The sequence below is a fragment of the Schistocerca gregaria genome, chromosome 11 (genome assembly GCF_023897955.1).
Source record: "Schistocerca gregaria isolate iqSchGreg1 chromosome 11, iqSchGreg1.2, whole genome shotgun sequence".
NCBI lineage: Eukaryota > Metazoa > Arthropoda > Insecta > Orthoptera > Acrididae > Schistocerca > Schistocerca gregaria.
The window spans coordinates 72,182,204-72,205,773 of NC_064930.1; the positions used below are offsets into that span (position 1 = coordinate 72,182,204).

At 42.1% G+C, this 23,570-nt stretch overlaps 1 protein-coding gene across 5 annotated transcripts in view; it reads left to right on the forward strand.

Annotated features, from left to right (window-relative positions):
- Positions 1-23,570, forward strand: part of LOC126295222 (uncharacterized) — a 150,353-nt gene that overhangs the window by 78,894 nt on the left and 47,889 nt on the right. For 2 of the 5 annotated variants that reach the window (XM_049987564.1, XM_049987568.1), the window contains one exon: positions 1,936-3,911. The exons of the other annotated variants lie outside the window; for them this stretch is intronic. In XM_049987564.1, the coding sequence (XP_049843521.1) occupies positions 1,936-2,044 (109 nt within the window). In that variant the 3' untranslated portion in view covers positions 2,045-3,911. Of the gene's footprint in view, positions 1-1,935; positions 3,912-23,570 lie in introns of those variants that run through there. 5 annotated transcript variants of the gene reach the window in all.

Consider the following 23,570-nt stretch of genomic DNA (forward strand, 5'->3'; position numbering starts at 1 on the left):
CTGGGGTGTTTGGTGGACAGCGGAAGTGTTTAAACTCAGAAGTTGTTCTTGGAGCCATTCTGTAGCAATTCTGGACGTATGGGGAGTCACATTGTCGTTTTGGAACTGCCCAAGTCCGTCGGACTGCACAGTGGACATGAGTAGTTGCATGTAATCAGACAGGATGCTTATGTATGTGTCACCTGTTCAAATGGCTCTGAGCACTGTGGGACTTAACACGTGAGGTCATCAGTCCCCTAGACCTTAGAACTACTTAAACCTAACTAACCTAAGGACATCACACACATCCACTTGTAGAAGAAGCAGGACACCTTTGCTTTGCAGTCCTGGACATTTCCTCTCTTCATCACGGGCTTGACTTTTTTCTCAGTTGCAGCTCAATATGAAAGGCTGTTGATGATGTGTTCATAAAAAAAAATCCCAGATAACTGGGATGGGTTCACTCGAGAAGATGACCAACATGAAACATGATGTTATCAGCCGATGGCTGCTTTTGTAATTCAGGGTGTTTCGACTGCATGCTTTGACACTTAGCTGGTGGCTTAAAATGATGTATCCAGTTTTTGTAGCAGGTGAAAATTCTGTTCAATAGTGCCATCACCTTCGCTACTGCAAAGGATTTCTGAACTTGCCTCAGAGGCAAAGTGTGTGTCCCTTGTGATGAACGGTAAGCTCTCTGGGAACCCACCATGCAAAAGTTTTCTTCTGCTTTGTGGTGCAGTATGTAAATAATGCCGTGTCGCTAGGACCTCCCGTCGGGTAGACTATTCGCCGGGTGCAAGTCTTTCGATTTGGCGCCATTTCGGCGACTTGCGTGTCGACGGGGATGAAATGATGATGATTAAGACAACACAAGACCCAGTCCCTGGGCGGAGAAAATCTCCGACCCAGCCGGGAATCTAACCCGGGCCCTTAGGATTGACAATCTGTCGCGCTGAGCACTCAGCTACCGGGTGTGGACTGTGGTGCAGTGAGCTGTACCGACACTAACTCGCGTTTTTCGGCCGATTGTTTATCTGTGAGTTGTCGGTCGTCTTGGATAAGTGCATCAGTCAGCAAGAGCTGGCAGTGCTGAGTCGGACGCTGGTGTCACACGCCCGGAGCTGTGGAGTTGGTCGCACATTCGAGGCCTCTTTTGATTTTTCCCACCCACTCGTAAATACTCGGACGGTTCAAACAACTACTGCCGCACTGTTTGTTCATCCGAGAGCATATTTCCGTTGGCTGTACACTTTTCCAAATACTTCGCGTCAAGCATTTTTGCATGAATGTACGCAGCAGGAGCTAAAATTATTGCTTTCTCTAGAAATGGAACCCCGACAGAATCGCTTTGCTGTCCGTCTGTCAATCTCTCTCTGCCTATCTCTATGTCCCCGCAATAGAAACGGTCGAATATTGGGAATAGTTCGTGTAGTCGGAAATTTTTGTACAATGCGTTTCTCCTCAATAATCATGAAACTACTGTCTCTAGCGAAAACATAACCCAGTACAAAATTTAACTATATTAAATTTCCTACAAAAATGTCTTGTTCATTTCTTTCTGAAGCAGTAATAGTTCACACATAGCGGACCCTAGAATATGGAAAATCGCACCTGGTTTTTGAAGGGTAGATAGAACATTGCAGGTTGCATAAAATGAAATCGGCAGGGGCAGCTGAATCAATCTATTCGGAGAACGTGGATTGCATCACTCTTACCTGCCCTGTGTTGCTGCACGAAACTGCGAATCAATTGTTGCTCCGAGCATGCAGTGGACTTCATGCCAGCCTGGTGTTTGTTGTACGTCGACGTCACGGTTCTGCAGTACTAATAGCCAGCTGTGTACCTACAGCCAGTACCTTTTGAGATGCGGCACATATACAAGTGTACCAATATTAATTATACATGTCACGTTCGAGTAATTGGTGGAGTCATAGTGAGTGATGTCTGTTCCAGGTTCTTTGCCGATTTGAAAGTGAGGCACTGGGAAGGCAAGGAATTACGAGAGAGGGAAGCAATACTGAAAGAGTTGGCGGAAAAGGAAAAACTAGAAGGCAAGTCCTGATGAAAACGCCAGCGCACCACGAAGATGCAGACACTGGGTCATTTGGGTCGGTAATGGTGCTCATGGCACAGTGCACATCCAGTGTGGGTAGGCTTTGTGCCGTGCTTATCGTCAGCTTAGTAATTACTCGTAATGGTTAAAAAGGGTTCTGTGAGAGAAGAATCTGAAGCAAAGCGAATCAGACAACTGTGTGTTCAATGATAAATTGCTTCAAACACCATTAATGGTAAACACCGTTTGTAATTGTAAATAATATTCACTCTGCAATAAACGTTAACGTTAAAAGAAATATTATTACTTGGAAAATACTTCCTGGAGTTTCTTACGGTAGATGCCAGACACATACTGTCACTCACGATCGTATTCATTTTCCTGGTCCACTGAGACCTGATCATGGCATTAAGACCTTGCTGTGGTTTGATTTATTATGATTCTACATTTAACAGCTAACCAAGGAACTGTATATGGCCATGACACCAACTCCATGGTATGTTATTTTTCCAGCGTTATTAAGCCTGTACATTTTACGAATCTACTAACGGCTATTCACAGACTGAAACACAAAAAATGAGCTGATTATTAAGTTGCTAGGCAACTGCGCTAACTTTCATACTCAACTAGAATGATACCGATATTATTTTCAAACTGACAGTATCATTTTTCCAGTATGTATGCTCAGGAACTGTCCGTTCTTTCCCTTTCTACAAGTATTTTTGGTAGAACATTAATTCTTGAAGAAAGGCAAATAGCTCTCTACAGTTTGATTAGTTTATACAGTTTTTGAAAATGGAGAGACCAGTAAGATATCACAAATTTTTGAGACGTAGAGCTTTTTGTAACAGTGTGTTTCACTGGTACTGATTATATTTACTATTTACAACAATAAGTTCAGATTACTTCTTGCTTAGTATAAAAAATAAACCATATTTTTCTAGTGAAATTTCATTTCAAATGTACAGAAATCTGTTGTTTATATTTGAATTTCTATGTAAACACTTTCATGTAAACTGCATACATAATTATTATTGGTAAAAATAGTGTTTCAAAACTTCTGTAACTCTAATGTGGAAAACGCTTCTGATCACGTACAGAATTTATGACAGTTATTTTGAATAGCAAAATGTTGAAAATGTGTTAGTGAACTTATAGTAATAAAGAGACTGGTAACAGTGGAGATACATTTGTGGTGGTATCACCAGCCTTTACCACTACTGTGCTTTCCTAATAAATGTTTATGTGTGGATAGTCAATTTGGTGTTTAGCCAACTCAGTTCATTTTAAATTTAAAACAATGTTTACACATCTGTATCACAACAAATTTGACTCACAGTGCTTCTCTCTTAGATTTTGCTTAGCTTTTTTATGTCAGATTTAATTTTGGGTAAAACCTTATATCATCCTGATAAATGCTTATGCATTGTTTGAAATGAGGGAATAGTAAACTGTAACAAATATTAAAGTCATGCTTTTTATGTGCCAATATTATATATATTATTTAACTTACGTTTGGATTACTTTTTTCTGAAATGAATGAAAATAAATTATTTCTACGAAGGTGAATTTACTCCAAGTCTTTTATTTAAAATAAAATTCATCTTTGGTTATGTATGACTTTCCTATCTAGCTGCTACTATTAAGTTTAGTATAAAAACACATGCCCAACAAGAATCTTTTAAGTATATTACTAATCAGTGAAATATCAGATATTTTATTTCCATTAAATTAAACTGATTTAACCAAGCAATGTGGCCTTTAAACTAATTTTTAAAATCTTTCGTTTTTATTTTACACGCAGCGCTTTTCTCATACAATATTACAGTGGTGCATTAATTTGTTCTTTATAGTTCTAATAATGTAAAGCAAAAAATGTTATGGCATTTGTTTTTTAAATAAGGAAAGGTATAGATACAAAAACTACAGTCATTAAGGCTATCAGGACAAATATTGACTACAGCCTTGAAAGAAATATTGTCACAACCACAGCCTGTTAAACTTTATGCATTTCTCCACAGAACTAATACATGCTGCTGCAACAATTACAGCAATATTTATGGTGATGCAATTCTAAAAATAAACAAATATTGATCATATCGTAGTCTACAAGTGTGTAATACATTAGACACTAATAAAAAGGAATGATAGTTAATTCTCACTATTTAGACGTGGACAAACATATAGTACACTTAGGGACACATTTAATAAAATAAAAAATAAGAAAACGAGAAATGACCTCCTTCCTGATACACCATTTTCATCAGTTTGAGGTGGCATTTTGTTTATGAGCCGCGATGCAGAAATGTTGATAAGTTGTTTATTAACTGAAATTCTTTACTCAAACTTTGCAATTTAAGACACACTGGTAACAAATGTATGTTCTAATCCTAAAATATACAGGGTGTTACAGAAAGGTACGCCCAAACTTTCAGGAAACATTCCTCACACACAAAGAAAGAAAATATGTTATGTGGACATGTGTCCAGAAACGGTTACTTTCGATGTAAGAGCTCATTTTATTACTTCTCTTCATATCACATTAATCATGGAAAGCAAACACACAGCAACAAAACGAACCAGCGTAACTTCAAACACTTTGTTACAGGAAATGTTCAAAATGTCCTCTGTTAGCGAGGATACGTGCATCAACCCTCCGTCGCACGGAATCCCTGATGCGCTGATGCAGCCCTGGAGAATGGCGTATTGTATCACAGCCGTCCACAATACGAGCACGAAGAGTCTCTACATTTGGTACCGGGGTTGCGTAGACGAGAGCTTTCAAATGCCCCCATAAATGAAAGTCAAGAGGGTTGAGGTCAGGAGAGCGTGGAGGTCACGGAATTGGTCTGCCTCTACCAATCCATCGGTCACCGAATCTGTTGTTGAGAAGCGTACGAACACTTCGACTGAAATGTGCAGGAGCTCCATCGTGCATGAACCACATGTTGTGTCGTTCTTGTAAAGGCACATGTTCCAGCAGCACAGGTAGAGTATCCCGTATGAAATCACGATAACTTGCTCCATTGAGCGTAGGTGAAAGAACGTGGGGCCCAATCAAGGCATCACCGACAATGCCTGCCCAAACGTTCACAGAAAATCTGTGTTGATGACGTGATTGCACAATTGCGTGTGGATTCTCGTCAGCCCACACATGTTGATTGTGAATCGAGGAAATACAGTACGTAATGACGAAACTAAAATGACCTCTAACATGGAAATTAAGCATTTCCGGACACAAGTCCAAATAACATCTTTTCTTTATTTGTGTGTGAAACATCTTTTCTTTACTAGTGTGTGAGGAATGTTTCCTGAAAGTTTGGCCGTATCTTTTTATGACACCCTGTATAGTTCCCTGATATAACCACAGTTTTTGCAGAATGCATCCTGCAACCGCAACACAGAAAGAATTCATTGCTATGATTAATAGAGATTTGATTAATTACAGGGAATGCAGCCTGTGAAATAACTAGTAAGTTCTCTATTTTGGACTTTGCTTCTTTGGTGTTAGCAGTTCATATTTCTCGATATTATAACTTTTTCTGTACTAAATTATTTTTTTAAAATTTTATAATGAAATTAGATCCACTAAATCTCTTCCATCAAGCAAAATCTTTTCTTTCACAATTCATGAATATCACAGCCATTGATTATAATTCACCGAAAAAGTCATCGTATCAGTCAAACACTTTCTCTTAAACAAAAACTAGTAGACCAAAATATTAAAAGTGCATTATAATAATACATGCTACGAGACTATGGAAAAACGGAAGTAGAAGCAAAAAACTTACAGTTTTCATAGTGCTAATATCATAGATCAGGTTTGACTGGAAGTTAAATTCAAGTGTGGCAGGAAGCCTTATTTCTAATACTGTGAGACAATTATATTTGAAATTTGTTTCAATGCTTCAGTATTTATATGATAATTTTCTTTATTTTTGTCATCCATTATCATTGCAATCTGCAATCAGTGAAATAAATTAACATATAGTCCACTTTTTTCTTGTAAACAGTTGTCTGAAACATTAAGGCTTTAGTAGATAAAAACAAAAAGTTTTGGGCAATTAGGTAGGAGCATTACACTACCAAAATGTAGCACGTAACAAATTTTCATTGAAACTTGCCCATTGTATGTGTGAAATGTAATTATTTATACAGAGTGTGTGTTCCAGCATGCTTCTGGAATGCCTGGAGAAATTTCAGTATGTGAGAGATATATGACTAAGGAGAGAACTGGTGTGGTGGTAAGATACTCCTAGCAATTGTGGTGGCACAAATCTGGAACACATAAAAATAATAAAAAACCAATTTAGTAATCTCAATCCAAAGTATTCTGTTATTAGGCCGGTTCTTGACAGTCTTGATGACATTTGACTAATGGGAGTCATGGTGAGAGTTGAGGGAGGGAAGGGGATGACATGTGTAGTGTGGACTGTTTGTATGTGTGGAGTAACTTCAACACATTACACCCAATCTGAAGATGCACTGGGAGAACCATCCTCCTTGCATTTCTACATGAGGTGTGAGCATTACACTACCAAAATGTAACACGTAACAAATTTTCATTGAAACTTGCCCATTGTATTATAATGATGAGAGGTAAACATTGGTACCAAGTCTCAAAGAATACTTATGAAATGTAATTATTTATACAGAGTGTGTGTTCCAGCGTGCTTCTGGAATGCCTGGAGAAATTTCAGTATGTGAGAGATATATGACTAAGGAGAGAACTGGTGTGGTGGTAAGATACTCCTAGCAATTGTGGTGGCACAAATCTGGAACACATAAAAATAATAAAAAACCAATATAGTAATCTCAATCCAAAGTATTCTGTTATTAGGCCGATTCTTGACAGTCTTGATGACATTTGACTAATGGGAGTCATGGTGAGAGTTGAGGAAGGGAAGGGGATGACATGTGTAGTGTGGACTGTTTGTATGTGTGGAGTAACTTCAACACATTACACCCAATCTGAAGATGCACTAGGAGAACCATCCTCCTTGCATCTCTACATGAGGTGTGAAAGTGATGACTTGGAAGATTATTCGAAACAATTGTACAACCTACCATGGATTCTGGGGTCGTTGGGTAATGGGTGACAGTCCTGATAACATTTCAACCCTACTAGTTGGGTGTGGAGAAGGGACAGAGCAACAATGAATAATCAGCTAAGAACTGGTTGTTGGCAGATCATTTCGGAATTTTATTTCTCATCCATTACCATAGTTACAAAGCGCCAGAAGGTAGTTCAAATGCACTATGGGACTTAACTTCTGAGGTCATCAGTCCCGTACAACTTAGAAATACTTAAACCTAACTAACCTAAGGACATCACACACATCCATGCCCGAGGCAGGATTCGAACCTGTGTTCGTAGCAGTCGCAGACTCTAGAGCCGACAACCGCTTGGCTACCCTGACTGCCGCCAGAAGGTAGTGTCGCATTTTTTTTTAAATGAACACAAGTCGAGTTCTGCGGGGAGCAGTATCTTCACAAACTGCGGGAAGCAGCAGAAGTGAAGTTTCAGACATCTCAAAGGCTGTGAATCATGAAATTCTTCTAGATAAGCTTAAGTATTGTGGTATGAATGGGACAGTGCACAAATTGTTTAATTCATATTTAACTGGAAGAATGCAGAAGTACAGATAGTCTTCAAAAATCTACAGAGTGCTCTAACTGGGGACATATCAAGAATGGTGTCCCACAGGGTTAGTCTTGGGTCCCTTCTTGTTCTTAATACACATTAATGACTTGCCATCTATATCCATGAAGGTGAAAACTGAGTTCTTTTGTTGATGATAAAAATATAGTAATCAGTCCCAACAACCAAGAATCAGCTGAGGAAATTGTAAATAATTTATTTCAGTAAAATTGTTAAGTGGTTATCTGCAAAGGGACTCTAACTAAATTCTGGAGAAACACAGTTTATACAATTCTGTACAGTAAATGGCATAACATCATTGATAAATATAGACTATGAACCGAAGTCTATTGCTAAGACAGAATATTCCAAATTTGTGGGTGTGTGCACTGTTGAGAAATTGAACTGGGAGAAACACATCGATGATATATTGGTTAGGTTCAGCTACTTATGCTATTTGGGTTATTGTAAATTTTGGGAATAAACATATCAGTAAATTAGCCTACTATGTCTATTGCCATTCACTGCTTTCATATGGCATCATATTTTGGGACAATTCGTCATTAAGAGAGAAAGTATTCATTGTGCAAAAACATGTAATCAGAATAATAGCTGGAGCCCACCCAAGATCACCTTGCAGACATTTATTTAAGAAACTCGGAATATTCACAGTACCTTCGCAATACATATATTCAGTTATGAAATTTGTCATTAATAACACATCTCAGTTTAAAAAAATTACAGTAAAGTGCATAGCTACAACACTATAAAAAAGGATGATCTTCACTATTTTGGATTAAATATCAGTTTGGCACAGAAAGGGGTGAATTATGCTGCCATGAAAATCTTTGGTCATTTGCCAAATAGAATTAAAAGTGTTACAGGTAGCCAAACAACAGTTAAAAGCAAATTACAAGAATTTCTGAATGAAAACTCCTTTTACTAAGTAGATGAAGTTTTAGATATGAAGCAGTAACTGTAAAAAATTAATTAATTATTTTGTGTAAAGATAATTTATGTTAAAGTGACACTTTCCACATCATTACGAACAGACGTGTTCATGATCTATGGAACAAGGATTAATGTATGTATGTACAATATGTGAGCAAAAGTATCCATACACCCCAAAAATGTACATTTTTCATATTAATAGCATTGCGCTGCCATCTACTGCCATGTACTCCATATCAACGACCTCAGTATTCATTAGACATTGTGAGAGCGCAAGATGGGATGTTCCAAAGAACTCATGGACTTCGAACGTAGCCAAGTGATTGGGTGTGACTTACGTTGTATGTCTGTATGTGAGATTTCCACACTCCCAAACATCGCTAGGTCCACTGTTTCTGATGTGATAGTGAAGTGGAAACGTGAAGGGAAACGTACAGCACAAAACCGTACAGGCCGACCTCGTCTGTTGACTGACAGAGACCACCGACAGTTGCGTAATAGGCAGACCTATATCGAGACCATCACCAGGAATTCCAGACTGCATCAGGATCCACTGCAAGTACTATGACAGTTAGGCGGGAGGTGAGGAAACGTGGATTTCATGGTCGAGCGGCTGCTCATAAGCCACACATCACGCCGGTAAATGCCAAACGATGCCTCGCTTGGTTGAAGGAGATTAAACACTGGGCGACTGAACCGTGGAATAACGTTGTGGTGGAGTGACGAATCACGGTACACAATGTGGCGATCCGATGGCAGGGTGTGAGTATGCAAATGCCCGGTGAACGTCATCTGGCAGTGTCTGTAGTGCCAACAGTAAAAGTCGGAGGCGGTGGTGTTACTGTGTGGTCGTGTTTTTCACGGAGGGGGCTTGCACCCCTTGTTTTGCGTGGCACTATCACAGCAGAGGCCTACATTGATTTCTTGCTCCCCACTGCTGAAGAGAAATTCTGGGATGGCGATCGCATCTTTCAGCATGGTCAAGCACCTGTTTGTTACGCACGGCCTGTGGCGGAGTGGTTACACGACAATAACATCCCCGTAATGGACTGGCCTGCACAGAGTCCTGACCTGAATCCTACAGAACACCTTTGAGATAGGATGCATGTGGAATGTAGGAGACGAGATACTGGCATAAGTAAAGCTGTGAGGACGGGCCGTGAATCGTGCTTCGGTAGCTCAGTTGGTAGAGCACTTGCCAGCGAAAGGCAAAGGTCCCGAGTTCGAGTCTCGGTCGGGCACACAGTTTTAATCTGCCAGGAAGTTTCATATCAGCGCACACTCGGCTGCAGAGTGAAAATCTCATTCAGGAAACATCCCCCAGGCTGTGGCTAAGCCATGTCTTCACAGTATCCTTTGTTTCAGGAGTGCTAGTTCTGCAAGGTTCGCAGGAGAGCTTCTGTAAAGTTTGGAAGGTAGGAGACGAGGTACTGGCAGAAGTAAAGCTGTGAGGACGGGGCGTGAGTCGCGCTTGGGCAGCTCAGTTGGTAGAGCACTTGCCAGCGAAAGGCAAAGGTCCCGAGTTCGAGTCTCGGTCGGGCACACAGTTTTAATCTGCCAGGAAGTTTCATATCAGCGCACACTCGGCTGCAGAGTGAAAATCTCATTCAGGAAATATCCCCCAGGCTGTGGCTAAGCCATGTCTTCACAGTATCCTTTGTTTCAGGAGTGCTAGTTCTGCAAGGTTCGCAGGAGAGCTTCTGTAAAGTTTGGAAGGTAGGAGACGAGGTACTGGCAGAAGTAAAGCTGTGAGGACGGGGCGTGAGTCGCGCTTGGGCAGCTCAGTTGGTAGAGCACTTGCCAGCGAAAGGCAAAGGTCCCGAGTTCGAGTCTCGGTCGGGCACACAGTTTTAATCTGCCAGGAAGTTTCATATCAGCGCACACTCGGCTGCAGAGTGAAAATCTCATTCAGGAAATATCCCCCAGGCTGTGGCTAAGCCATGTCTTCACAGTATCCTTTGTTTCAGGAGTGCTAGTTCTGCAAGGTTCGCAGGAGAGCTTCTGTAAAGTTTGGAAGGTAGGAGACGAGGTACTGGCAGAAGTAAAGCTGTGAGGACGGGGCGTGAGTCGCGCTTGGGCAGCTCAGTTGGTAGAGCACTTGCCAGCGAAAGGCAAAGGTCCCGAGTTCGAGTCTCGGTCGGGCACACAGTTTTAATCTGCCAGGAAGTTTCATATCAGCGCACACTCGGCTGCAGAGTGAAAATCTCATTCAGGAAATATCCCCCAGGCTGTGGCTAAGCCATGTCTTCACAGTATCCTTTGTTTCAGGAGTGCTAGTTCTGCAAGGTTCGCAGGAGAGCTTCTGTAAAGTTTGGAAGGTAGGAGACGAGGTACTGGCAGAAGTAAAGCTGTGAGGACGGGGCGTGAGTCGCGCTTGGGCAGCTCAGTTGGTAGAGCACTTGCCAGCGAAAGGCAAAGGTCCCGAGTTCGAGTCTCGGTCGGGCACACAGTTTTAATCTGCCAGGAAGTTTCATATCAGCGCACACTCGGCTGCAGAGTGAAAATCTCATTCAGGAAATATCCCCCAGGCTGTGGCTAAGCCATGTCTTCACAGTATCCTTTGTTTCAGGAGTGCTAGTTCTGCAAGGTTCGCAGGAGAGCTTCTGTAAAGTTTGGAAGGTAGGAGACGAGGTACTGGCAGAAGTAAAGCTGTGAGGACGGGGCGTGAGTCGCGCTTGGGCAGCTCAGTTGGTAGAGCACTTGCCAGCGAAAGGCAAAGGTCCCGAGTTCGAGTCTCGGTCGGGCACACAGTTTTAATCTGCCAGGAAGTTTCATATCAGCGCACACTCGGCTGCAGAGTGAAAATCTCATTCAGGAAACATCCCCCAGGCTGTGGCTAAGCCATGTCTTCACAGTATCCTTTGTTTCAGGAGTGCTAGTTCTGCAAGGTTCGCAGGAGAGCTTCTGTAAAGTTTGGAAGGTAGGACGGGGCGTGAGTCATGCTTCGGTAGCTCAGTTGGCCGCCGGCACGGTAGCTCTGCGTGTTCGGTCAGAGGGTTAGCTGCCCTCTGTAATAAAAAAAACTGAGTTAATAGATCAACAACGAATTTAAAAAGGGTGTCGTACTACGTCCGCCCCGATCAGATTGAAAAAAAAACCAGCACAATGAGATTTAAAAAAAAATACCGAATAAAATTTTTAAAAAAAGTTGGCAGAGCACTTGCCCGCGAAAGGTAAAGGTTCTGAGTTCGAGTCTCGGTCGGGCACACAGTTTTAATCTGCCAGGAAGTTTCATATCAGCGCACACTCCTCTGCAGAGTGAAAATCTCATTCTGGAAACATGTAAATTAGTTCACATTTCCAGTGACGATGTCAAACGAAAATAAATAAATAAATAAATAAAAGAAACGAGTTAATTGTAATGGGGTTGGGGTAAGTTTCGATAACAAAATGGATCAAGTAAAAATAGTAACTTGAGTGTAAAATATCCGAAGCTTGCAATGGGACACAGCATCTTCTCATATTGATCTACGTTTGTTTCGACAGGATTCGGTAATACAGAACTATGACCTTCATTTGTAGCTTAACGATAGTAAGAAAATCTTTCATCTAAATAAAACTGCAGAATCCAAAACAATACCAAGAATTTTGTCCAAAAATAAGACATTTATAGTGATAAGCACGGCCAGGCCATTCTGCCTGCAACAGACCTGGCGTTCGCCGTGCCTAGCTGACGTGGCGTCACCAACAAGCGACGACGCCTTCCTTCGAGTCGGTGTTGCTGACATCCGCGCGGAGACGGCCGATCTTTTCAAATCAGTACGCCCCAAGGCGCGCAGTCACACCGCAGCCGATCTTAGTCCAAGAAAGAGTTTGTGGCAAACTGAGGATGAAAGTATTACAATCGGGAAATAACGCGGAATCTATGGACTGAAATCGCAGGTTTATTGGAAACCTCAGATAAGCAAAATCTGTATTGGAAATTTTAGGCATAGCTTATAACATCAAAAATTGATTTGTTCGAGTGAAGAGGGTGGCGTATCTCATATGCTTCTTTTTTTTAGGTTCATCTGCAAAGGAGACCACATGTAGGACACCAGTGCTACCTCTTCTCGAGCACTGCTCGAATGTTTGGGATCCGCACAAGGTCGGATTGAAGGAAAACATTGAAGCAATTCAGAGGCGGGCTACTAGATTTGTTACTAATGTGTTTCAACAACAATCAAGTATTATGGAGATGCTTAAAGAATTCAAATGGAATCACCAGAGGGAAGGCAACATTCTTTTCGAGGAGCACTATTGAGAAAATTTAGAAAACCACCATTTGTGGCTGACTGCGGAGCGATTCTACTGCCGCCAACGTACAGTTCACATAAGGACCACGAAGAGAAGATCAGAGAGATTAGGGGCTGTACGGAGGCATACAGACAGTTGTTTTCCCCCCGCTCTATTTACAGGTGGAACACGAAAGGCAATGACTCGTCATAGAACAGGGTACCTTCCAACACACAGCATGCAGTGGCTTGCGGAATCCAGATGTAGATGGTTTTTTTTTTTTTTTTTTCATCAGTCTACTGACTGGTTTGATGCGGCCCACCACGAATTCCTTTCCTGTGCTAACCTCTTCATCTCAGAGTAGCACTTGCAACCTACGTCCTCAATTATTTGCTTGATGTATTCCAATCTCTGTCTTCCTCTACAGTTTTTGCCCTCTACAGCTCCCTCTAGTACCATGGAAGTCATTCCCTCATGTCTCAGCAGATGTCCTATCATCCTGTCCCTTCTCCTTATCAGTGTTTTCCACATATTCCTTTCCTCTCCGATTCTGCGTAGAACCTCCTCATTCCTTACCTTATCAGTCCACCTAATTTTCAACATTCGTCTATAGCACCACATCTCAAATGCTTCGATTCTCTTCTGTTCCGGTTTTCCCACAGTCCATGTTTCACTACCATACAATGCTGTACTCCAGACGTACATCCTCAGATATTTCTTCCTCAAATTAAGGCCGGTATTTGATATTAGTAGACTTCTCTTGCCCAGAAATGCCTTTTTTGCCATAGCGAGTCTGCTTTTGATGTTCTCCTTGCTCCGTCCGTCATTGGTTATTTTACTGCCTAGGTAGCAGAATTCCTTAACTTCATTGACTTCGTGACCCTCAATCCTGATGTTAAGTTTCTCGCTGTTCTCATTTCTACTACTTCTCATTACCTTCGTCTTTCTCCGATTTACTCTCAAACCATACTGTGTACTCATTAGACTGTTCATTCCGTTCAGCAGATCATTTAATTCTTCTTCACTTTCACTCAGGATAGCAAAGTCATCAGCGAATCGTATCATTGATATCCTTTCACCTTGTATTTTAATTCCACTACTGAACCTTTCTTTTATTTCCATCGTTGCTTCCTCGATGTACAGATTGAATATAGGGGCGAAAGGCTACAGCCTTATGTTACACCCTTCTTAATACGAGCACTTCGTTCTTGATCGTCCACTCTTATTATCCCCTCTTGGTTGTTATACATATTGTATATGACCTGTCTCTCCCTATAGCTTACCCCTACTTTTTTCAGAATCTTGAACAGCTTGCTCCATTTTATATTGTCGAACGCTTTTTCCAGGTCGACAAATCCTATGAACGTGTCTTGATTTTTCTTTAGCCTTGCTTCCATTATTAGCCGTAACGTCAGAATTGCCTCTCTCGTGCCTTTACTTTTCCTAAAGCCAAACTGATCGTCACCTAGCGCATTCTCAATTTTCTTTTCCATTCTTCTGTATATTATTCTTGTAAGCAGCTTCGATGCATGAGCTGTTAAGCTGATTGTGCGATAATTCTCGCACTTGTCAGCTCTTGCCGTCTTCGGAATTGTGTGGATGATGCTTTTCCGAAAGTCAGATGGTATGTCGGCAGACTCATATATTCTACACACCAACGTGAATAGTCGTTTTGTTGCCACTTTCCGTAATGATTTTAGAAATTCTGATGGAATGTTATCTATCCCTTGTGCCTTATTTGACCGTAAGTCCTCCAAAGCTCTTTCAAATTCCGATTCTAATACTGGATCCCCTATCTCTTCTATATCGACTCCTGTTTCTTCTATCACATCAGACAAATCTTCACCCTCATAGAGGCTTTCAATGTATTCTTTCCACCTTATCTGCTCTCTCCTCTGCATTTAACAGTGGAATTCCCGTTGCATTCTTAATGTTACCACCGTTGCTTTCAATGTCACCAAAGGTAGTTTTGACTTTGCTGTATGCTGAGTCTGTCCTTCCTACAATCATATCTTTTTAGATGCCTTCACATTTTTCCTGCAGCCATTTCGTCTTAGCTTCCCTGTACTTCCTATTTATTTCATTCCTCAGCGACTTGTATTTCTGTATTCCTGATTTTCCCGGAACGTGTTTGTACTTCCTCCTTTCATCAATCAACTGAAGTATTTCTTCTGTTACCCATGGTTTCTTCGCAGCTACCTTCTTTGTACCTATGTTTTCCTTCCCAACTTCTGTGATGGCCCTTTTTTGAGACGTCCATTCCTCTTCAACTGTGTTGCCTACTTCGCTATTCCATATTGCTGTATCTATAGTGTTAGAGAACTTCAAACGTATCTCGTTATTCCTTAGAACTTCCGTATCCCACTTTTTAGCTGGGCCTTATTGTGGTAATTTGCCATCGGTGTGTAAACTAAACACCATCCGAACAGGTCTAGGAAGGCCCAACGGTACCGACCGGCCGCCGTGTCATCCTCAGCCCACAGGCGTCACTGTATGCGGATATGGAGGGTCACGTGGTCAGCACGCCGCTCTCCCGGCCGTACGTCAGTTTCCGAGACCGGAGCCGCTACTTCTCAGCCAAGTAGCTCCTCAGTTTGTCTGACAAGGGCTGAGTGCACCCCGCTTGCCAACAGCGCTCGGCAGACCCGATGGTCACCCATCCCAGTGTTATCTGTGAAGGCACTGCTAATTACGAATATAAATTTTTTTTCGTGATTTTCTTTAGATTTCTAAGCTTTTTCTTTTGTTCATATGGGCATTTCTAATTCTGGTTATGTAACATTCTACTGTGGTTTTTAAATGTAAAGATGTAATTGTGATTATTTCGTTTGCCAATGGATAAATATATTTCTTGCTTTGTACCTGTGGTAAAGTTTGTCAAGTTCTCTTTTGGAATATTATTAATTGTGAAAAGTGCAGTCATTAACATTTATAAAGATTTATGCAATTTACGATAACGATATAACATCTAAAGACAGGGGACAGCGATAGTGATATAGATAGTCGAAAGTTGGTTGTGCAGTAGAGGGGATGGTGGATGGTGTGTCTGTGAAGCGTGCGCGGGAAAATAGTACTGTGTTTTATGAGGAGCATACGTAATTTTATGGACGGTGACACCGAACTATCAGACTGTTAATTCTCTTTACCACTGCGGTATGTAATGCCATCGCCAGCGAACTTTAAGAGCAAATAAACCGGACTGTGAAAGTGCCGCTAACAATACTTTGGTGCGGCCGACACGAAGAATGCTTTTATGCGAATGAACTTTGCTGGTATTGGTTTTGGGTGGTTGAAATGTTATCTATCACATTGTATGAAGCCGTGAAAGTGAAGACTTTAATTAAATGTGCAATACAAATGACTTTCAGTGACGTTGTCGGAGTTTGAAATGCTAGAACAGAGTGGACAATGTTTACGGTGTGCTTCACACACAAGAACAATTCTATGAACTGTGTATTTGTGGCTAAGACTATATGAATGAGACGAACTGTGTAATTGTGAACGATGGCGTCACGGACAGTGCATAAACTGTAAAGACGAGCGATGTCTACGTAATGTACTTTGAAAGAGAGGACTCGTCTACTGGCGTCTACTGGTTTGTTAATCACTACGGGGTTAATGATACAGCTGTGCTGGAACTTTATTTGCGTCTCGCCGGAGAAGCTTAACCAACGGAACTGCCTGTATCCTGCTCTCAGCATCGTAAGCCACAGACATCGTGTTGCCCAACGCAACGCTTCGTATGCAACAAAAAGTTAAGAGACTTCGCCGAACGCTATCCCCTGACTAGAAACTTTCTTTCTCTATTAAAAGTATAAGAATTGTAGACTCTATTTAAATAAATTCTTTGTTTAGTTTGTGTTTGCTTTCTGCTAACGAATCTAAAATTACAATCAGTGAATTAAAAGTTGCCTGGTAGTCATTGTTGAAACACCAGTAAATATAAACTTCTTCCTCTCATTAGAACTAATTCTCCTTGCATGTCAAAATTATTGTAGTTATTTTATGTAGTTTTATGTATTGTTATGAGACTAAATATATGACAGTGACTAAGAAGAGTATTTTGTCGCGAAATATGCCTTCGCGCGAGAATTACGGCGTCCGCCATTATTGCTTGCGTTCTGACGAATAACGTAAAAGCTGCTATTCCCGTATTGGTGCATTTCCTGACGTGAGCGTGAATTATAAATGTCAGCTGTCAAATCACGTAGGGACTGTTTACCCAGTAATAAAAGTTTTTGATATTGTGTTGCTACGAGTTACACTGGTTACATTCAAAAGTGGGTAGATGTATGGTGAAACCCCTCCACCCTCCCAGTGTTCATGCGATTATCAACAGTATTGTGTGCGAATCACAAAATTTTGTCTCTTTTTCTAATTCCTTTCAGATATTGTCTTAGATGTGTTTGAAGTTTCGGAGAATATATAGACAATTTTGTCGCTTCAGGTTTCTCGTGAATGTTAGAGTTTTCAGTTCATAAACAAAGTGGGATCGTGACAAATTGAGAAGTATAACAAAGAGTGTGATTTCCCAACTAGAATTTTGGATGCCCTCACAGTTCAGGTTTTGATAATTATTTTCCCTGTGGGTTGAGGTCATCACACAGCCCAGCACAACAGTATTTAACTCTGGTCATCTAATGGGAACAGGCACTGCAGCGTTTTATGCCAATAGGTTACTGGCCATTAAAATTGCTACACGAAAAAGAAATGCAGATGATAAACGGGTATTCATTCGCAAATATACTAGATCTAACATGTGATTACATTTTCATGCAATTTGGGTGCATAGATCCTGAGAAATCAGCACCCAAAGCAACCACCTCTGGCCGTAATAACGAAGTTGATATCTCTGAGCATTGAGTCAAACAGAGCTTGGATGGAGTGTACAGCTACAGCTACGAATGCAGCTTCAACACGATACCACAGTTCATCAAGAGTAGTGACTGGCTTATTGTGACACGCCAGTTGCTCGGCCATCATTGACCAGACGTTTTCAGTTGGTGAGAGATCTGGAGAATGTGCTGGCCAGGGCAGCAGTCGAACATTTCCTGTATCCAGAAAGGCCCGTACAGGACTTACAACGTGCGGTCGTGCATTATCCTGCTGAAATGTAGGGTTTCGCAGGGATGGAATGGAGGGTAGAGCCACGAGTCGTAACACAGCTGAAATGTAACGTTCACTGTTCAAAGTACCGTCAATGCGAACAAACGGTGACCCATGCCACCTCGTTCCATCATGCCAGGTGATTCGCAAGTATAGCGATGACGAATACTCGCTTCCAATGTGTGTTCACCGTGATGTCGCCAAAGACGGATGCGACCTTCACGATGCTGCAAACAGGACCTGGATTCATCCGAAAAAATGACGTTTTGCCATTCGTGCACCCAGGTTCGTCATCGTGTACACTATCGCAGGCGCTCCTGTCCGGATAAGATGTCTGTCATCTCGACTGCTAGTGATACGAGGCCGTTGGGATCCAGCACGGCGTTCCGTATTACCCTCCTGAACCCACCGATTCCATATTCCGCTAACAGTCATTGGATCTCGACCAACGCGAGCAGCAATGTTGCGATACGATAAACTGCAATCGCGATGGGCTACAATCCGACCTTTATCAAAGTCGGAAACGTGACGGTACGCATTTCTCCTCCTTACACAGGGCATCACAACAACGTTTCACGAGGCAACGCCGGTCAAATCATGAGAAATCGGTTGGAAACTTTCCTCGTGTAAGCACTTTGTAGGTGTCGCCACAGTCTTCAACCTAGTGTGAATGGTCTGAAAAGCTAATCATTTGCATATCACAGCATCTTCTTGCTGTCGGTTATATTTCGCATCTGTAGCACGTCATCTTCGTGGTGTAGGAATTTTAATGGCCAGTGTGCTATGAAGTGGTTTGGAAATGTGGTGCACGGTATGTATTTCCATTTTTTTAAGTGTTTTAGGTTCTCGCATATGCAACAGAATGTTTGGGGTTCGCTGCCTCCTGCTGGCTGTCCGTTCGTCGCCTTCCGTCCGCCATCGTCCATCGGCACCCGGGGCCACTGCAGAGGCTGGGCATTTTCTTATTTTATTTTTACAGATATAAATACAACCGAGTACTTACGCTCTCCTACGAGTCTCCGAGATCTGCTTTGACAGGACCATCAATAGAAAATAAAAAAGCACAATAGATTGATTTTTCTAATACCTATAGGCCATTTTGCAGATGTAAATAATCGGGGGAAGATCATTTAAGTAGAACTATAACTGACGCCATTATACACCAATACGGCAGCGGTAGGCGCTCCAGTCCGGAGCCGCGCTGCTGCTACGGTCGCAGGTTCGAATCCTGCCTCGGGCATGGCGGTGTGTGATGTCCTTAGGTTAGTTAGGTTTAAGTAGTTCTAAGCTCTAGGGGACTGATGACCTCAGATGATAAGGCCCATAGTGCTCAGAGCCATTTGAACCATTCAGTTTTCACTTTTAAGTCATATTTAGTCTCGTGAATTTTTTTCTATTGTTTTTTTTTTCATTTTTTGTTTTGTCTTATAAGATATAATTTCAAATTCTTTTAACATTACTCTGATTTCTAATTCAACAGTTTTTCCTGATTTCAGTTGTAATGCAAGAGGGTTGATTTACCAGTTGATAAACATTTTTGTAAACAGCGTTGGTTTTCTATTTTGTTATAATGGCACAATCGGAGAAGAAGACGAAAGCAAAAGCTACCGTCTTAGAGCAATAGACTGACCGTGAGAAAATCGTCCCAGAAAACGAACGCTGTTAACAGGTACGTCGACAGGAAATGAGAAGCTTCCATATTGCGGTATTGGTCTGTGGAGGGGAAAAAAGCGCTTCAGCAGTTTAGAGGTAGAAGAAGCCAGACGACGACCTCAGCAAACACCAGAAAGACGGCCGTAGGAGCCAAAAAGTGATCAACCTCTCCCTCCAGACGTGTCCGAGCGCCCTTAAAGGGTGGGGACACTTCGAAAAGGGCCTCACCTGCTTGGAGCAAACAAGAGTGGTGTTGGACTACCCCCTCACCGCCCCACCCTTTATTCTCCCTGATATCTCCGTTGTGGCAACAGTCTGATCAGTAACATAGCTCGAGGTCTAGGTAAGGGTGAAAAGTGATGATCCGGTTGAGAGTCGATGAATGCCAACTAAAGGTTGTGGTAGCAGATGGACCCATAGTTAACCTCCATAGTTAAATACGCACAACGCACTCCCCACCATAAAAAGTAGAACTGCAGGGTAAATTCGAAAAATGTACATTATATAAGGACAAGTTTCCGACGAGTATTTTGATATACATTATAGGCATACACACTACATAAACCAAGGCAAATGCAAAGGGGTGGGCGTTCACTGCTTAACTTACGGATACTTCATTCAACACTACAACATACGTGTAAACTTTCGCGTGTGTCTCGAAATACCACAGTTCGGCTTTTAACTGGAATATCTGTACTTCTCTCTCTTTCCATTTGCATATGATCAACGTATGACCGAATCTCTATCAAGAATCAGTTGGCAGAAAATTTAGGGCTACGAAACATTAACAAAGACAGAGTGGAAATTTCATAATGCTGGCAGAGTTTACATTCACTTATCATCCGTTTGAAAAGCGCATAACGAGTTGAAAGACACAGCGAAGAAATAATCAGTTTGCACACTGTACAGGCGACAAAATGCGACTTCCGTTGCACTGAGACGGGTCACCTGGCCAGAAATAGCAGTTAGCACTAGGAATGGCGGTTATGACTAAAGCAGTCGCTTGTCGGGTATACCAGTACCTTTCATCTCCAGTTTAACCTGACAAATAAAACCGCTCAAAATAACCGATATCTGAAATAAATGATTTTCTGTTAGATAGTGCTCCCGTTACGAGCAATAAACTTAAACATTGAATAAAGATGGTAAAATTGTCTCTTTTGCATTATTCGTTCCAAGGTACATATAATCATTTTTTTTCAAATAAAATAGGTAAATAAAAGAATACTTAGTCCATCCAGCGTTTGCTACTTTCCTTGAAAATTAATGGAGGGGTTGACTACTGCTAAAAACTCATGTTTTCTCCTACTGATTATAATTTTTACTAATCTCTCCCCAGAAATCGTGTTGCAATTGAAGATCATACATTCAATATTTTGGAGTCAGTGCTAAAGACTGAAAACTGAACCTGGAGAACACTCTTTTTCGTTTTAAGTTATGGCTCCACGAGCTTCGAGCAGATAAAATCATATTATATTGACACAGAGGGTGGATAAAGACACTATTCCTTCTGTAAACTTTTCATGATTTGCAAAGTTTTAAAATTATTGCTGTTGCCGCAACTTCCTTTGTCTTTCATTATTTCATAGAAATATAATAACCCTTTGTGTAAAATTTTCCCTTAATTATTTCGAATGAAAAACGAATTTTTTCTCAAATATGTGGATTTAATTTTTAATCGGAATTTGAATGCAACTGATTTTTTATTGACAAAACCAAAAAGCTCATACACAAAAATTCAAATGAACAATTCAGATAGTAGAGAAAATTCAGCAATTTATAATTAATTCACTGGACAACATTTATTGTGTGTTCATAAATACTCGTTCTCCAATGTGTTGATCTCTAAGACGAAGATGATACCAAAATTCAGAAGTCAAACTCTTTTTTTTTTTAGAAAAAAAAGTTTGTTTAAAAAAAAAATTAACCACCACGGCAATGGCAAACAGATATATCGGTTTCACAATAGGTTATCAGTAAAAAATAACTGTTATAACCGAGATCAAAGAAATACTGAAAAATACTAGTAATACAGAACTAAAATACTTGTATCCGTCTTAGCCAGACGGTTTTTTGTATCTTTAGTTAGCACACTTATTAGCGCCCATCAGATGCTACTTGTAACTAAATTCAATGTACGACCTGCGATAACATGACTTATGGTAACATACCGTGCACACTGTATTAATAACCTACACAACTACTATCCGTATACTCACAAATTGAGTGATACCATCCACACAAGTCCCAAACATAATATATATTAGGTCTTGCAGCTTGATTTATGAATATCTAAATCAAGCTCTCCAAAAATAGTCATGTCTGTATATAAACTTGCACGGCTATTAGTTTTTTTTTTTTTTTTCCTTTATTGTGATTTTAATACCTGTGACAAACAGGTAGGCCGGCAGCGGACCAAGTATGCCGCTCTTCGGCCTCAGAGTATACACAGAACAGAGATGAGTGAGATATAAAAACAATCAAGACGGCGGGGTACAAACAGTAGACAAAACAGAGTTAAAACGGAGTCGGTCACGTGCGTAGCACAATGGATAAAAGCGGAGAAACACGGTGCACAAACGCAGATGGCAGATGGCCACACGTGAACCAGCGGAGCACAAACGACGAAACACAAACACACTGCAGGAGAGTCGAGGCACAAACACATGCGATGGTCTTCGGCGTAGGACGATGAAAGTAACTGATGGAAGACAGCAGAGTCGTGGCCTGCCAAGGGGAAAAGGTGTGGGGAAGAGGAGAGAGAGGGGGAGGGGAAGATGCCAGTGGAGGAGAGGGATGGAGGAGAAGGGGGAGGGTAGGGGGAGTGGAAGCCCAAGGAGAAAGGGGAGGGGAGGGAGGGAGAGAAGGGAGAGAGGGTGCCCACAGGAAAAGGAGAGGAGAGGGAAGGTAAGGCTCAAAGTTGGTAGGAGGGGTAGATGGAGGGGAGGAGGGCATCATCAGGGAGGGGGAGTTGACGGAAGCCACCGAGGGAGAGGGTGTGGAGGGTGTAAAGATGGAGAGCAGGTGGGATATAGGAATGCAGGCGCGGCAGCGGGTTGGGGTGGGAGAGGATGGGAGAGACAAGAGGGTGTGGAGGATCAAGCTTGCGGGAGGTGTAGAGGATCCGTAACCGTTCGAGGAAAAGGAGGAGGTGCGGGAAGGGAATCAGGTCATAGAGGATCCGCGTGGGGGAAGGGAGACGGATGCGATAGGCGAGGCGGAGCGCATGGCGTTCTAGGATCTGAATGGACTTGTAGAAGGTAGGAGGGGCAGAGATCCAGGCGGGATGAGCATAGCAAAGGATAGGACGGATGAGGGACTTGTAGGTGTAGAGGATGGTGGAAGGGTCCAGACCCCATGTACGGCCAGAAAGGAGCTTAAGGAGGCGGAGGCGGGAGCGTGCCTTGGCTTGGATCGTCCGGAGATGTGGGTTCCAGGAGAGGCGACGGTCGAGGGTGACACCAAGGTACTTGAGAGTAGGTGTGAGGGTGATGGGACGGCCATAAATAGTAAGATAGAAATCAAGGAGACGGAAGGAACGAGTGGTTTTGCCTACAATGATCGCCTGGGTCTTGGAAGGATTGACCTTGAGCAACCACTGGTTACACCAAGTGGTGAACCGGTCAAGATAGGATTGGAGAAGGTGCTGGGAGCGTTGCAGGGTGGGAGCGAGGGCAAGGAAGGCAGTGTCATCGGCGTACTGGAGAAGGTGTAGGGGAGGTGCAGGTGGAGGCATGTCTGCCGTGTAAAGGAGGTAGAGAAGAGGGGAAAGGACGGAACCTTGGGGCACACCGGCGGAGGGGTAGAAGGTGTAGGAATCAGTGTTGTGGATGGTGACATAGGAAGGACGGTGGGAAAGGAAGGAAGCGACCAGACGGACATAGTTGAGAGGAAGAGCAAAGGTTTGGAGCTTGAAAAGGAGACCGGAATGCCACACACGGTCATATGCGCGTTCGAGGTCGAGGGAAA